Raw genomic sequence first — 15,222 nt, forward strand, 5'->3', positions numbered from 1 at the left:
TCAGCAGGTATTAAGTCCAAACAATGGACTGGACTTAGTATAAAAAGAAAATACATATACTATATTAGGACACTTGCCTTTACACGCACATGAACTTTAATGGCATCCCAGTCTATAACAGCTTCAATTCCTCTGGGAAGGCTGTCCTATGGGAATGTTTGACCATTCTTCCAGAAGCACATTTGTGAAGTCAGGCAATGATGTTGGATGAGAAGGCCTGCCTCACAGTCTCCACACAAATTCATCCCAAGGGTGTTCTATCAGGTTGAGGTCAGGACTCTGTGTAGGCTAGTCAAGTTCCTCCACCCCAAACTCGCTCATCCATGTCTTTATGGACCTTGCTTTGTGCAATGGTCCAAATCATTTGGTGGAGGGGGGATTATGGTGAGGGGGGATTATGGTGTGGAGGGGTGATTATGGTGTGGGGTTGTTTTTCAGGTGTTGGGCTTGGCTCCTTAGTTCCAGTGAAGGGAACTCTTAAAGCGTCAGCATACCAATAAATTTTGGACAATTTCATGCCCCCAACTTTGTGGGAGGAGTTTGGGGACAGCCCACAAAGCAAGGTCCATAAAGACACTGATGAGCGAGTTTGGTGATAATAGTGTAACTACTGATTCATGGAATAAACAGAACATTGAAGATTTATATCCAGAGTTTCTCTCGGTACCCTGTAAGCAGACAAGATCCTTGGACTGTGGAGGTGGATGTCTGTGAAGGTTCTCATTCATTCAGGTCAATCAATAAATCAAGCTAACTGGACTTGCTGTATTTTAAGATGTTTTGCTGGTCCGCCGACAAGCGTTCTCAATTCAGAATGACTTGTGGGTGCGAGAGGTTTATCTGATTTGTATTAAATGGATTGTGTGCCTAAAATCTTATAAAAAAAATAATATTTTATTTAAATCTTTTGGTTTATTTTTTTTATTTTAAAAGAGTAAAACAAACCATTTTAAAATGGGAGTGGGTCTCTTATAAATGTATTCAGAATGTTATCTATGTCATAGTTACAAAAATATCAGAAAAAAATATATGTTGAAATGTCTTTATTAGACATTAAACTTTTTCAGAAAAACATATTTTAAAAATATATTTTCTTATATATATCTTTGGAAAATACATTTAAATTATTTTTTTGGAATGCATTTACAAGTATATTTAAAGATATATGTTTAAATGCATTGTTTTATATGTTAAAAAATATCTGGAACATATATTTACAAACATATATTTTCACATATATGCCTTTGGAATATATTTTACAATTATATTTTTTGGAAAGCATTTACAAATATATGTAAGAATATATGTTGAAATTACTTTTTTTTGTGATAAAAAAATCTGAAGAAATATATTTTAAAAATATATTTTCCAATATAGGTTTTTGGAAAATGCATTTAAATTATATGTTTTGCCTTTACAAGTATATTTAAAAATATATGTTTAAATTTATTTTTTTAGATGCTCAAAAATATCTGTCAAATATATTTAAAATAATACATTTCCAAATATATGACTTTGGAAAATATATTTTAATTTACATTTTTGGAATAGATGTAAAAATATATTCGCATAGGCCAATATATTGTAAATATATTTAAAATATATATATTTTTTAAATAAATATATTGGAAATATATTTTTCTTCCATATGGGGCTGACCTGCCAGGCTGCATGCTCGGGTTAAGAGTCTGGTATGGATTTTGGTATGGCTGACAGCTGATGACTCATTGGTTGTTAAGGATGCGGCTGTCGGCTTCCCGCCCCCCTCCTTAGCAACCAGCTATATACAGTGTAAAAATAAATAAACACAAATTGTGGCAAAATCCTGTCAAAATCTCAGTACTTGGGGGGCGTGGCCTGCTGCGGACCAGGATGGAAGCCTGAATCCGAGCTCCGCTCCACGGCCTGGATAAAGCAACTCTCTGCGGCTGATTCTCCGGACACTTTATCGCCGAGGACGGGGGAGAACTGAGGGCACAGCAGGATATGCCCGGAAAGAAGCATTTCCCACCCGCTCCGCGCCGCCTTACGGATTACTACCCGGCGGCCGCGGCGATGCAGGGAAGCCAAGATGGCGCCGGCTCCAACGTCGGAAGCCTCGCTGATGCAGACAATCTTTCTGCTGCCCGCAGCCCCTCATCGCATACATCGGAGAGCCCTCCTAACAATAACATGAGGGATTCCATGGACACTCTGCCTCCTCCGGAGCATGCTGCAGACACCCAGCAGACGGATAGAGGTAAGAGACTAGCTACTTCCCCTATCACTTCACCTAACAAGGAACCCCTCGCTAAGAAGCAGCTATGGTCTGCTGTAGTCGCAGGGACGAATAGCACCCAGCAGACTCCCTCTCTTGCTGCCATTCCTGCTACTAACAACGCAGTCACTGAAGTCATGCTTAAATCCATGCTACTCACGCTACAGCAGGATTTACATAGAGAATTGCAAATCTCTATGTCCCAAATGCATGACAGGATAGATTGTCTGGAAGAGAGAGCAGATGTTATGGAGGAAAATCTGCAAGACTATTCTAAAGCACACAATGAAGTACTAGATGTACAAGAACACCACACTGAAGAACTCCGTCGCATTAAAGTGAAACTTGCAGATTTGGAAGATCGCGCCAGACGCAACAATATTAAATTCAGGGGTATTCCAGAATCTATAAAACCTAACAAACTCACTCCTTACTTGCAACAACTTATCATGTCCTTGCTCCCTCGTATTAACGTACGTGAAGCTTTGATTGATCGGGCGCACAGAATCGCGAAACCGGCACATCTGTCAGCCGACATCCCCAGAGATGTTCTGGCCCGGATCCACTACTTTCATATAAAAGATCAAACTCTTTACGCTGCCAGATCTTCAAAACCTCTTCCGGCTCCATACACCAACCTCAAGCTCTTCACGGATCTATCTCCGGCTACAATGGAAATGCGCAGAGCATTTACCCCAATTACCTCTATCCTCCAACAGAAGCAAATAGTATACAGATGGGGCTTTCCGACCAAATTGTTGGTCACTCATCAGCAACAAATCGTCCCCATTCTCACTCCAAAGGATGGGTACAAGAAGCTAACAAATTGGGGCCTGCTTCCTCTCTCTTCTCGTGACACGGGACAAAGGAGTCCCCCCCGTACCCCCGTCGAGGCAAGAATTCCGGCATCCAATTTTGCCGAAAAAACCTGAAAGGAGATCAGCCCTAGTCTTTCTCCTACTGAAGTCCGGCCTGGGTGACGTCTTTTTTTCTCTCTTTTTTTGTTGTTTCTATTTTTTTTTTCTCCACCCCCCAGGTTAAAGTGTGCTAGGCACACCGGTTTGTTTTGCTTGTTTTTTTTTTGTTATAGTTTATTGCGGTTCCGCATATTACTTGTTATTGCTAAATATTATCCTAGTGTTTAATAACTGTATTGTGTGCCTTAATTTCGTACCATTTTCAAATACTGCCCAGATCCACTACCTGCCTTTGTTTCTCCCCTCTTGTGCATTATAGATAGGAGTGGTCTCTTTCCTCTTGCGTGCGTTGCCTGAGTCATCTTATTGCCATGGCCCTTACGATCACCTCTTTGAATGTTAAAGGCCTGAACTCACCCTTTAAACGTAACTTACTCTGGAAAGAGGCTTTGTCGCAACATGCAGATGTTTTATGTGTACAAGAGACGCATTTCTCTAAATCTAAACCCCCTGTATGTCGCCATAAAAAATATCCTCATTGTTTTTTTGCGAATGCCCCACAAAAAAAGAGAGGGGTCATGATTGCCATAAGTGCATCGACAAATTTCTTATTACATCACAGTGAGTCGGATGAGGATGGCAGATATCTGATCCTCTCCGTAACAATTAATAATCGCCCCCTTCTCATTGTAAATATATATGCCCCCATCACGGCCCAAAAGAAATTCTATACGACTCTTTTCAATAAATTGGCCCCCTATAGAACCTTACCTTTATTACTGTGCGGGGATTTTAACGACATAGTTGATCCAACCCTTGATACCTCTAGTACTTTGAGATGTCGACCTTCCGCTTTGTCTGCCCTACTCCATAGAGAAGATCTATATGACTCATGGCGATGCCTGCACGGTACGGAGAGGGATTACACCTTCTTTTCCCCCCCTCACCAATCTTATTCTAGGATTGATTTTTTCATCTCTGATAAACATTTACTCCAATCCATCACCCACTCTCATATCGGAACAATATCTTGGTCTGACCATGCGCCCATTACAATTAAATTGTCTCCCCTCTCCCAAACCCCTAGACATTCAATTTGGAGACTGAACACCTCCCTTCTCAATAACATTACGTTTGAGTCTCAAATTAAATCCGAGATTGAGGAATTTTTCCGATATAATGTTAACTCTGTAACTGATCATGCTGTTACATGGAATGCCCATAAAGCTTGCTTGCGAGGCCTATTTATTAAGCTCGGAGCCCACTCCAAAAAATTATATTCCTCTACTACAGATTCCTTCCTGAAACAAATTTGTGCCCTAGAAATAGCAAACAAACAATCCCCTTCCGAGGGTGCCTATTTGAAATTAAAAACTCTCAGATCACAACTCTGCGACCACCTTAGAAAAGACTTTGATTATTACATTAAACGCCTTAAGTTGAAATCGTATGTGGCCGCCAACAAACCAGGTGCCTATATGGCTAGACAGTTCAAAAAACAACTCTCTAACAAACAAATTGAATTTCTCACCACTTCCCAAGGTAGGCGTATTAACAACCCATTAGATATCGCAAACGAGTTCGGGAGTTTTTACGCCAAGCTCTATAATCTTACGGATAATGAACAACCTCCTCCCCCTACCCAACATGACATCTCCAATTTTTTGTCCTCTATTTCCTTACCCTCTATTTCCCAAGAACAACTCTCTCTCCTTGCAGAACCTTTTGCAGTGGACGAAATTCATAAAATTATCAACCAAATGCCCCTACATAAAGCTCCGGGTCCTGATAGGTTCCCTAATGAGTATTACAAACATTTTGCTGACCTACTGCTCCCCCATCTCTGTACCACTTATAACCAATTTGCATCTACAGGTCAGATCCCAAAGGAATCCCTTGATGCATTAGTGGTTACCATTCCCAAAGCTGGGAAACCAGCAGACAACCCTGCCAACTACCGCCCAATATCTCTTTTAAATACCGACACAAAGATATATGCCAAACTCCTTGCTCAACGATTAGCTAATATCATCCCATTAATTATACATCCAGACCAAGTTGGTTTTGTGCCGGGCCGACAGGCCTCGGATGGTACCAGGAGGCTTATTGACCTAATCCAGTGGGTGGAGCACGATCGAACGCCTTCTCTCTTCCTATCTTTGGATGCAGAGAAGGCGTTCGATAGGGTCTATTGGCCCTACATGGAATCGGTTCTGCGCAAGTTCGGTATATCAGGTACCTTCCTATCGGCTATTTTAAGTCTATATTCCCACCCATCTGCCCGTGTATGGACCTCTGGTGTTACATCCAGCCCATTCAAAATTACCAACGGCACCAGACAAGGGTGTCCACTGTCCCCCCTAATTTTTGCCATGATAATGGAACCACTAGCCCAAGCCATTAGATCCAACCCCCTGATAACAGGTATTAAAATTGGAGATGTCGAGCACAAAATAGGTTTATATGCCGATGATGTCATCATTGCCTTAACAGATCCTATGACTTTCCCTCCCCGCTGTTCAACAACTTTTAGACTCATTCAGCGCAATATCCCTGTACAAATTAAATCATAGTAAGTCCCTTATGCTGAATTTAGGCCTTGAACGCCTACATACCCAATATATTTCAAATAATTTTCCCTTTGCATGGGCGCCTAACGCCTTTCTTCCTTAACTCGGAATCCAGCTCACATTCCCGAGCAATATTTTGCTTAGAACAAATTTTGAAAACCTTGCAGGCAAGCTTTTGAGGTTGACAAGTGATATGAGTTCTGTCCCTGCTTCATGGGCAGGAAGAATTGCTCAAACAAAAATGTTCTTACTTCCACATGTCCTATATCTATTCCGAACTATCCCCCTACCAATGTCACACGCTCAATTGGGTAAACTTCAACGCATAATTACTTTATTTGGCAAGGAAAAAAACCCAGAGTCAAGAGAGCTGTGCTCTTAACCCCAGTTAAACAAGGGGGTCTAGGTGCTCCGGACATTTTAGCATACTATCGAGCAACTGTCTTGGATCAGTTAAAAACATGGTGGTCGGATCATCGCCTCCCAACCTGGAAACAAATCGAAGCTACTGCACTTTCTGCAAACCTCCAACATGTTCTCGCTGCTACTTGGCTTACTTTCAAACCCACAAATAATTTCCTGGATACCATTACCGCTTCTCTAAGAGTCTGGTCGGGATTTCTGCAAATGAACCCAAATCTATCATCATCTTCCCTCTCATTATTACCTACAGAAGCTCTTTCCCTTTTGACCCCAGATCTACCCATCCAAGAATGGGTAAAGGCCGGCATTGAAAGTGTCGGTTTGCTCGTTTCACCCGTGGGCATCCATCCCTTCTCCTATCTACAACAGAAATATGGACTGTCCTCTAAAACATTCTTTGTTTATCTCCGAATAAGATCCCTCCTATCTAAACTTTCCTGGTCATCGGATAATCTCTCCTCTTCAGTACTCTTGAAATATTTTATCTCCAAGGATACCAAAGCTAAGGGCATCTCCCTCTTATATAAATTGATTACCTCGCCAAATTCGGATATACTCTTATCATCCATTCAGTATTGGTCTACCCATGTCTCTCAACCACATCCTACCGACCTTTGGGTGAAGGCCCTTTTAATTCCCCTTCGTCTCTCACACTGCATTACTCATTGGGAATCTCTCCAGAAACTGTTCCATAAATGGTATTTTACCCCTGAACGATTGGCAAAGATATATCCGTCCACCTCATCTAAATGCTGGAGAGGATGTGGAGAAAATGGGTCTCTTTCTCATATCTGGTGGGATTGTCCGCTACTTGGTAACTTCTGGAATACAGTACAAGAACTAATCTCCTCACTGTGTGACATATCTTTCCCACTGTCCCCCTTAGACCTTCTCCTAGGCCTCTCAATCCCTTCCTGGCCTAGACACTCACAAACGATAGTAACGCACATTCTAATTGCAGCCAGATTGGCGATAGCAAGAAATTGGAAGTCAATCCAATCGCCTCTTTTAAAAGATGTCATTCGAATACTCAACGCACACTTCCTGATGGAATTTTCATTCGCAAAGGCAAATCTGTCTACAAACAGCTTTAACTCGTCTTGGGAAAAATGGATTGCTGATCACAGAAGCGCCCCACTACTTTAATTACATCTCTAGGGTCTCACCCCATCAAGAATTATTGATGATCGTCTTGGGGTTCTTGTCCTCCTCTTTGTCCGATCCACTTTCCATTCTCCATTTGCTGGGTGGTACACGGCTCCCTTTTTTTTAGATAATGCCGATAACCTATACCAACGGATATCTATTACATATGTCCCACCACAAGCTTAATATGATTTATATGATATTCTCCTGTCTATATAAATGTATATGCATCTTTGTCTTTATTGGTATAATTCCTGTTCTACTACGATTCTTCGCAGGTGCACAATACTACAAGCTTGCTTTTCTGTATTCTCTATTCACTTCTCTTTCCTTTAATATCTATGATTGTATATTGAGCCAGGGTATGCCCAATTGGCAATGTTTTGTATACATTTCCTTTTTTCTATATAAATAAAAACCTTAAAGTTCAAAAAAAAAAAAAAATCTCAGTACTTGCTTTTTGGATTTGGGTCCATTGAATTCTATTACATGCAAAATGCTGCATTTTATGGGGAAAAAGTCCCCAACCCTTTCCAAAAACGCAGAAGCACAAACATGCATTGATGTGAACATGTTTCATAGGAACCCATGTTAAACAATTTCCCTGCATTTCTGCAAAATGCGAAATGTTAAATGTACCAACAAATGCATTAGTGTGAATAGAGCCTAAGAATTGATGCTGGTTTGAAGCCGAAGGGTAGTTGCATTGATTTGTATTTTTCTTCTGTTCATTGCATTTTGTAAATTGATAAAAATAAACAATTAAAATATATATTTTTGAAAGCAGTCTCACTTTACAACATTTCTTCACACCTGCTCAATACTTTTGCACATTACTCTCTAATTTAATATTTTTGCCTTAACATGGACCTATACTGGACTGATAACCCTGTCTCCAGACATGGATAAATAAAAAGTAATGGAAAGAATGAAATACTGCCATGAAATAATACCATTCCTCTAACTCTGATCTTCCCCATTAGCAGAAATCACATGACCAAATACCTTGGCTTTTTGTTCTATTAACTGGCACTGGTACTGGAACTAAGAGGAACTTTTTTTGCAGCAGGAAAAAAAAGGTTACATTTTATTTATCCATTCCAACAAAATGATTATCATTATTTACCACTTCAGCCATGGAAGGATTTATCCCCCTCCTGACCAGAGCATTTTTTGCGATTCGGCACTGCATTGCTTTAGCTGACAATTGTGCAGTTGTGCGACATTGTACCAAAAAAAAAAAAAATGATATCCTTTTTTTCCCACAAATAAAGCTTTCTGTTGGTGGTATTTGATCACCTCTGCGGTTTTTATTATTTGCACTATAAACAAAAAGAGAGCAACAATTTAAAAAAAAAAAAAAAACTATATTGTGTTTTACTTTTTGCTATAATAAATAGCATAACAAAATATATAAAAAACAAAAAAAAAGTTCCACAGTTTAGGCCGATATGTATTTTGTTAAAAAAAAAAAAAAATCACAATAAGCATATTAGATCCCAATAACAGGGAGCAGTAGATTATTGTCATGTTGCTAGGCAGGACAGGGGAATGCCTTGTTTACACAGGCATCTCACCGTTCTGTCTCTCCTCACCGGAATCGCAGGCCACCAGCCAACATTGAGTTTGCGGGACCCACAAACATGCCCTTTTGCCTGCCTGTGCCATTCTGTCAACGTAAATTGGCACACAACAGTTGGCATTTGGTTAAAGTAGTGCTGTGTGACAGTTACCCAAAATGCTAATGCAGATTCCTCTGAAATATTTCAAGTATATAATCTCAGTTTGTGAAGTCCTAAGTTTTCTGTTTCTGAGAATTGTGGTTAAACTTGTGTTTTCACAGACCCTTCCTTGACATGGTTTACAGTACACTGGAATGCAGTGAAGATGATTATTATACTTTGTTTGTCTTGTGTCTACTTTATGCTATGTCGCATAATATAGGTAAGTAATGGTTAAAACCCCCACAATATATGTGTGACAAGTTTATTCATAGCATATTAGGTGTGGTGTAAGGCAGGCTGAATAATAACAAATGGCCATAACCAGTCATGACCCCTTGAAGTTTTTGTTATATTGTCATAGATCATCAAATTACAGTGCATTTTCCTACAGTGATCAATAGAAATATACTCTTTCACATTGACATGTTTTAATCTAATTATGATTAAAAAAAACACAATAATTAACCAGTATTATCTGATTGGATGAGGAGGAGATCACAATTGCACCCACCTGTCTCTCCACTTCCTCTAGTCAATTCATTAAGAAAATGCAAAGTGTTCTCATGATTTTCAGCTTCCACAGGGATCTCACTGTTATGGCACATACATACTTACATTGATGTAACCTGGACTAATGTAACTAGGTAAACATTGCAACATCCGGAATCTGTGGTCTCATTCACATTTATGCCACCAACCCTCTGTTTATATACAGTAAGAGGACATTTTAAATGCATACAAATTCATGTAAGAATTTCTCAGTGGTGCCATTTACACTGTACGTTTAGGTGCGGTCAGTTTAGTTGCCTTTAGGGAAAATATAATTCTGTGTGTAGGATCTGATTAGCCACTTCATCCCTGAAAGATTTTACCCCCTTAATGACCAAAGCCCCTTAATGACAAAGCGATGGCACTGCATCTCTTTAACTGACAATTGTGCGGTCATGCGACACTGTACCCAAACAAAATTTACGTCCTTTTCTTCCCACAAATAAAGCTTTCTTTTGGTGGTATTTGATCACCTCTGGGTTTATTTTTTTAATTTTTGCGTTATAAACAAAAAAAAGACCGTCACTTTTGAAAAAAAACAACAATATTTCTCTTCCGTTCATGGACGGACACAGCAGCCTTTGACCTTAGGGTTATATCCGCTTCCTTCCAGGAGAGTTAGGCAGAAAAAAAACACTTTAAATGTTGACAACACTTTCCTCAGTGCAGCTCCTCCCAGGGGGCGTGGTTCCCCGGGTATAACCCACACCCTGCCTCAGCAGCTCCAGTTTCTTTCTGCCTAATGTCAGGAGAGGATAGGCACTCTGGAGTCTGTGTACTCAGGAATTTTTTTGCGATTTTTTTTTGCCTTTTATTGTTTTGTTCCTGCATTTTTGAATCCTAGGATTCTTCTATCAACTGCCGACTGGGTGACAGGCTGGGTCTTGACTCTTGTAGTCCCCCCATGTTTGGCCATCGAGCGTGTGCCGGCCCTCAGCTCTGGGTCGTCCACGACAGGCCCCATTGCTCCAGGGGTGTTCCAGGACACACATATGACCGGTCTCTATGGCCTTGTCACAGTGTGTCTGGCCGACAGCCATGCCGTTAGTGGACGTTGGTTCTGTCTGGGATGCCTCCAGCCGGTGGTCGCAGGACGGGTAAGTAGTAGCCCCTTGCCCTGGCAAGGTGGTATGACTGGTGTTTTCTCTGGGAAGGTCGACTGAGGGTCCGCCCTGCTTTCCTCTCTCCCTTTTTCTCTACCTCCTTCCCCATAAGGGTAGCGGCTGTGAGGGGGGTCTCTTTATTACCACCGGGTCCGTGTGTATGTGAGGGGCTGTGTTTTTGACTGTGCAGGTGTTATTGTGTGCTGCGCTGTGTTGTTGCGTCACTGGGGGTATTTTAAACTGCGCAACAGCCGCCATTTTGCCATGGTCGCGGTTTACATAGCTCAACGGCCATTTTCTTGTAGCCCGCTGGTGCTTTTTGCATCAAACAGTGGCCATTTTGAATTTGTCTTGGCCTCGTGTGGCTGTTTTAGCTCTGCAAACAATCGAAAATCATTCCAGACGCAGCGCAGCCAGCTTCAGTGCACACCTCAGGTTTTTTTCAGCTCACGCTGCCACGGGTGGGGTGGTGAGTTCCCTGGTGGCCTCTACTTCTGTTTTTAGCAGCCAGGAGGTGACCAGTGGGTGGTTCTGCCTTGCAGTGCCGGGGGACACAGCAGTGGGGCATTATGAAGCCTGAACCTGGTACTTCTGCCCCACACATGCCTGAGTTAACCCTTGATGCCCCTGCCCCTGCCACATCTGTTGAGGCAATGTCCGCTTTCCTGGAGGCGTTTCTCGCCAGGTTTGAAGCAGCTAGTGGCCAGATGGGGGGTAAAAAGCGCCCCCTCCCTGAGCCTGCTTCTGGGGATGTCTCTGACACAGAATCAGGCCCTGCTATTGCGTCTGGCTTTGGTTCTGTTGTGTCAGATGATGCGGGCTTTACCCACACGGACAGTGAGGATGACTCTACTACAGGGTCAGTTGCTGATAAGGAATTTGTTGGGGCTCTTTTTTCTGCGGTGTGTGATACTCAAAAACTTGAGGATTTGGCGGAGGCACCAGATGTGCCAGTCCCTTTTGGGTTCCGCAAACCGCAAAAGTGTTTCCTTGTGTTCCTTATTTGGACAAATTATTGTACAAGGAATGGGATACGCCACAGAAAGTTTTTGCTGTTCCAAAATACGTTGTGACCCGTTATCCCTTTGAGGAGGATTTTTTAAAAAAGTGGGTCTCTCCTCCGTCTGTGCACCCTCCCATGTCCAGATTGAGCAAAGCCACCACATTGCCTGTGGAAGGGGCTCCTGCCTTTAATGACCCCACAGATAGGGGAGTGGAGGCTGTGGCCCGCTCCATGTTCACAGTAGTGGGTTCGGCTGTGCGACCGGTTTTGGCCGGGACTCTGGTGTCGCAGACTCTGACCAAAAGGGCAAAGCTTTTACTGCAGGAGCTGGAGGCACAGGATGCTTCCGAGACCTGTAAGGACCTGGCCGAACAGTTGGTTCAGGGTCTGAGGTTCGTCTGTGAGTCGGTCCTGGATACGCTCCCCTTGCTTTCCAGGGCCTCCACCTATGCGGTAATACTGCGCTGCCTTGTGTGGCTGAAGTGCTGGTCTGTGGAACAGTCCTCAAAGAAGGCCTTAGTGGATTTGCCTTTTAGTGGTGAGCGGTTTTTCGGGGCGTCCCTGGATGACATAAAGGATGCCACAGGTGGTAAGAGCACACTGCTCCCACAGTCTGGGAAGGGCAAGGAGCCTCACCGTAGGCAAGGGCCCTCCTTTACTACCCCCAAGCGTTTTTTTTGTGCGCCCAGTGCGGCGGGGAAAAGTTTGCAAGGTGCTAAGACCCCCGCTGCGGGGCATAAGCGCACCTGGTACCGCAAGCCCAACAAACCTGCGGACAAGCCTGCTTCCGCATGAAGGTCTGCCCCCGCCCACATCTCGGGTGGGGGGCCGGCTTCGCGAATTTGCAGCTCGGTGGAGGTCCCTTATTTCCGACCGTTGGGTTTGCAAAGTAGTTTCCTCTGGGTACAAGATGGAGTTTCTCTCTTGTCCACCAAACAGATGTTTTCCTTCCAACCTCCAGCTTCCTCCGGATCGCCGGAAGGCTCTGTCCAGGATCTACTGGGCAGGGGAGTGATTGTGCCAGTTCCCTCAACGGAATGGTTTCAGTGGTTTTACTCCAATCTGTTTGTAGTCCCCAAGAAGGAAGGAGTCCGTCCAATCCTGGACCTTAAGGCCCTCAATTGTTTTGTCAAGGTGCAAAAGTTCAGGATGGAGTTGGTTCGCTCAGTAATAGCTGCGCTCCATCAGGATACTTCCCCCCCTCACTTCCTGAATGTCCCGGCGGTGGGTCTCCTCCAGTGGGAGGATGAGGGCCTCGATATCCGTGCGGGTCAGGAGTGCCTGTAACAGGGCCCTGATGTCCCGCTCCAGCACGGGGGCCTCTGGGGAGTGTGGGTCGTCCATCCTTAGCAAGCTAGGGAACTGCTCCGCAGCAGATGCCTCCGGATAGCTGGAGGCTCTTTCCGTAGGTCGTTCTGTCCCGTCAGGGGATTGAGTCTTCTGCGGCATGCCACATGCAGGGCCTCACAGTGCAGTAGCCTTGGCCCCCGACGATTTGTCCTGGAACAGACCGTAAAATCGCTGTTTTAAGCCCGCTGGTTTGCTTACAGGTGTCCCCCGAGTTACTGCCCTGGTTCTGTGTCTCTTAGTGGCGCTCATACCGGTATTTTAGCGTGTTTTGCCCGGCATTGGAGGGCTCAGACCGGGAGCTCCAGAAAAAGGCTGCCTCACTTGGCCATGTCCAAGCCACGCCCCCCGCTGGAGCCTTTCTATATATGAATTGAGGGCATTCAGGGAGAACAGGGCCCAAAGTCACATCCCCCTTCAAAATAGGCCAATGCTTGGGAACAATTCTTTCAAACTTTTTGTGTTGGATATTAAAATCCAAAATCATGTTATAGTTACTAGAAGTCTCCTTAACTAAGGGGCTAAAAGGTTTATCAGCGATAATTGTATTTCTATCCATGGATCTTACTTTTTCTATTTCTTGATCTATGGAAGGCAATGAGTACCCCTTCTGTGTAAATCTCGTAGCTAATACTTGTGCCTGTGAAAGGAAGTCTGCCTTTGTCGAACAATTCCTACGTAACCGAACAAACTGTCCTCTTGGGATGTTACATAACCAGAGCCTGTGGTGGCAACTGTTTTTTTTTTTATTCTTTTTTTTTTTATCACTCAGAGAACACTGACCGGAGACCTAATCAATTTTGTGTTCATACGCTGGTAGGAAATTACTTTTTTTTTTTGCTTTGTTTGTTATGTCATTATTAGGGATGAGCCGAACATACCCGCGTTCGGTTCGCACCAGAACGTTCAAACAGACCGCGGGTTCGCGCAAACATTTAGAACCCCATTGAAGTCTATGGGACTCGAACGTTCCAATTCAAAAACGCTCATTTTAAAGACCAATATTCAATTTAATGTTGGAAAACGTCGTTCAGAACCCGGGTCTTGCCCCAGGGAACATGTATCAATGAAAACAAAAGTTTTAAAAACGGACATTTTTTCCAGAGCAGCAATTTTAATGATGCTTAAAGTGAAAAAAAATGAAATGTTCCTTTAAATATCACACCTGCTGTGTGTCTATAGTAGTGGCACATGTTTATAAATGTCCCTGCATAACATGAGATTATTATAAGAAAAAAGTAATTCAATACTGCTTGCGCACGTGCTGTGTGGCAACAATATGTCAATTATTTTAGGGGTGGTGGGGGGCCATTATTTTTTGGTGAAAGAAAAATTGTAGAAACAAGGGCACCCCTCAAACATACTGTAATTGGAGCACAACAAAGAGCCACATGCAAAGTATTGCATCAAAAATTGTTATTAGGCGCCCCTGTTAAACAGGGGCAGAAAAATTTGTCCTTAGGCACAACACAACACTGCAACCCCTCCCAATAACTGTAATTGGAGCACAACAAGGAGCCACATGCAAAGTATTGCATCAAAAATTATTAAACACCCCTGTTAAACAGGGGCACAAAAATTAGGCCTTAGGCACTGGTGGCGGAGCCCAGAAACACAACATTTCTTACTAGCTATCAGTAAGAAAAGTGAGGAGGAGAAGGATATTCCATCAGCAGCATAACATGACAGTCACTGAGCATCAGCATACGCAGTCTCAAAGGGATCTGACATTTCAACAAAAAATTATTATTCAGTAACCTCAGCATCAGGTGCTTGGTAGCTGGTGTTGATCCAAGCCTGATTCATTTTGATGAAGGTCAGTCGATCAACAGAGTCGGTGGAGAGGCACACCCTGTGATTGGTCACAAAGCATCCAGCAGCACTGAATGTGCGTCCTGAAAGAACACTGGATGCAGGGCAAGCCAGTAGCTCAATTGCATATTGTGCAAGCTCTGGCCAGTGATCCATCCTCAAGACCCAGTAAGCCAGAGGATTTTCGGTGGGGAAGGTGTCCAAGTCGGATCTTGCCCCTAGGTATTCCCGGACCATGTAAACCAGACACTGGCGATGGTTGCTGGAACCGGTCATACCTTGGGGCTGCGGATTAAAAAAATTGTCTGAACGCATCGGTCAGACGGCCACCTTCTCCACCGCTCCTTTTGTGACTCACCGAAGCCTCAGCA

The 15,222-nt window shown here is 43.3% G+C and overlaps 1 protein-coding gene across 13 annotated transcripts in view; it reads left to right on the forward strand.

Moving 5' to 3' along the window:
- Window positions 1-15,222, forward strand: part of CLEC16A (C-type lectin domain containing 16A) — a 1,403,906-nt gene that overhangs the window by 691,180 nt on the left and 697,504 nt on the right. For all 13 annotated transcript variants that reach the window (XM_040358542.1, XM_040358539.1, XM_040358533.1 and 10 more), the window contains one exon: window positions 9,157-9,257. In XM_040358542.1, the coding sequence (XP_040214476.1) occupies window positions 9,157-9,257 (101 nt within the window). The remainder of the gene's footprint in view (window positions 1-9,156; window positions 9,258-15,222) is intronic.

This window comes from Rana temporaria, chromosome 6 (genome assembly GCF_905171775.1).
Source record: "Rana temporaria chromosome 6, aRanTem1.1, whole genome shotgun sequence".
Lineage (NCBI taxonomy): Eukaryota > Metazoa > Chordata > Amphibia > Anura > Ranidae > Rana > Rana temporaria.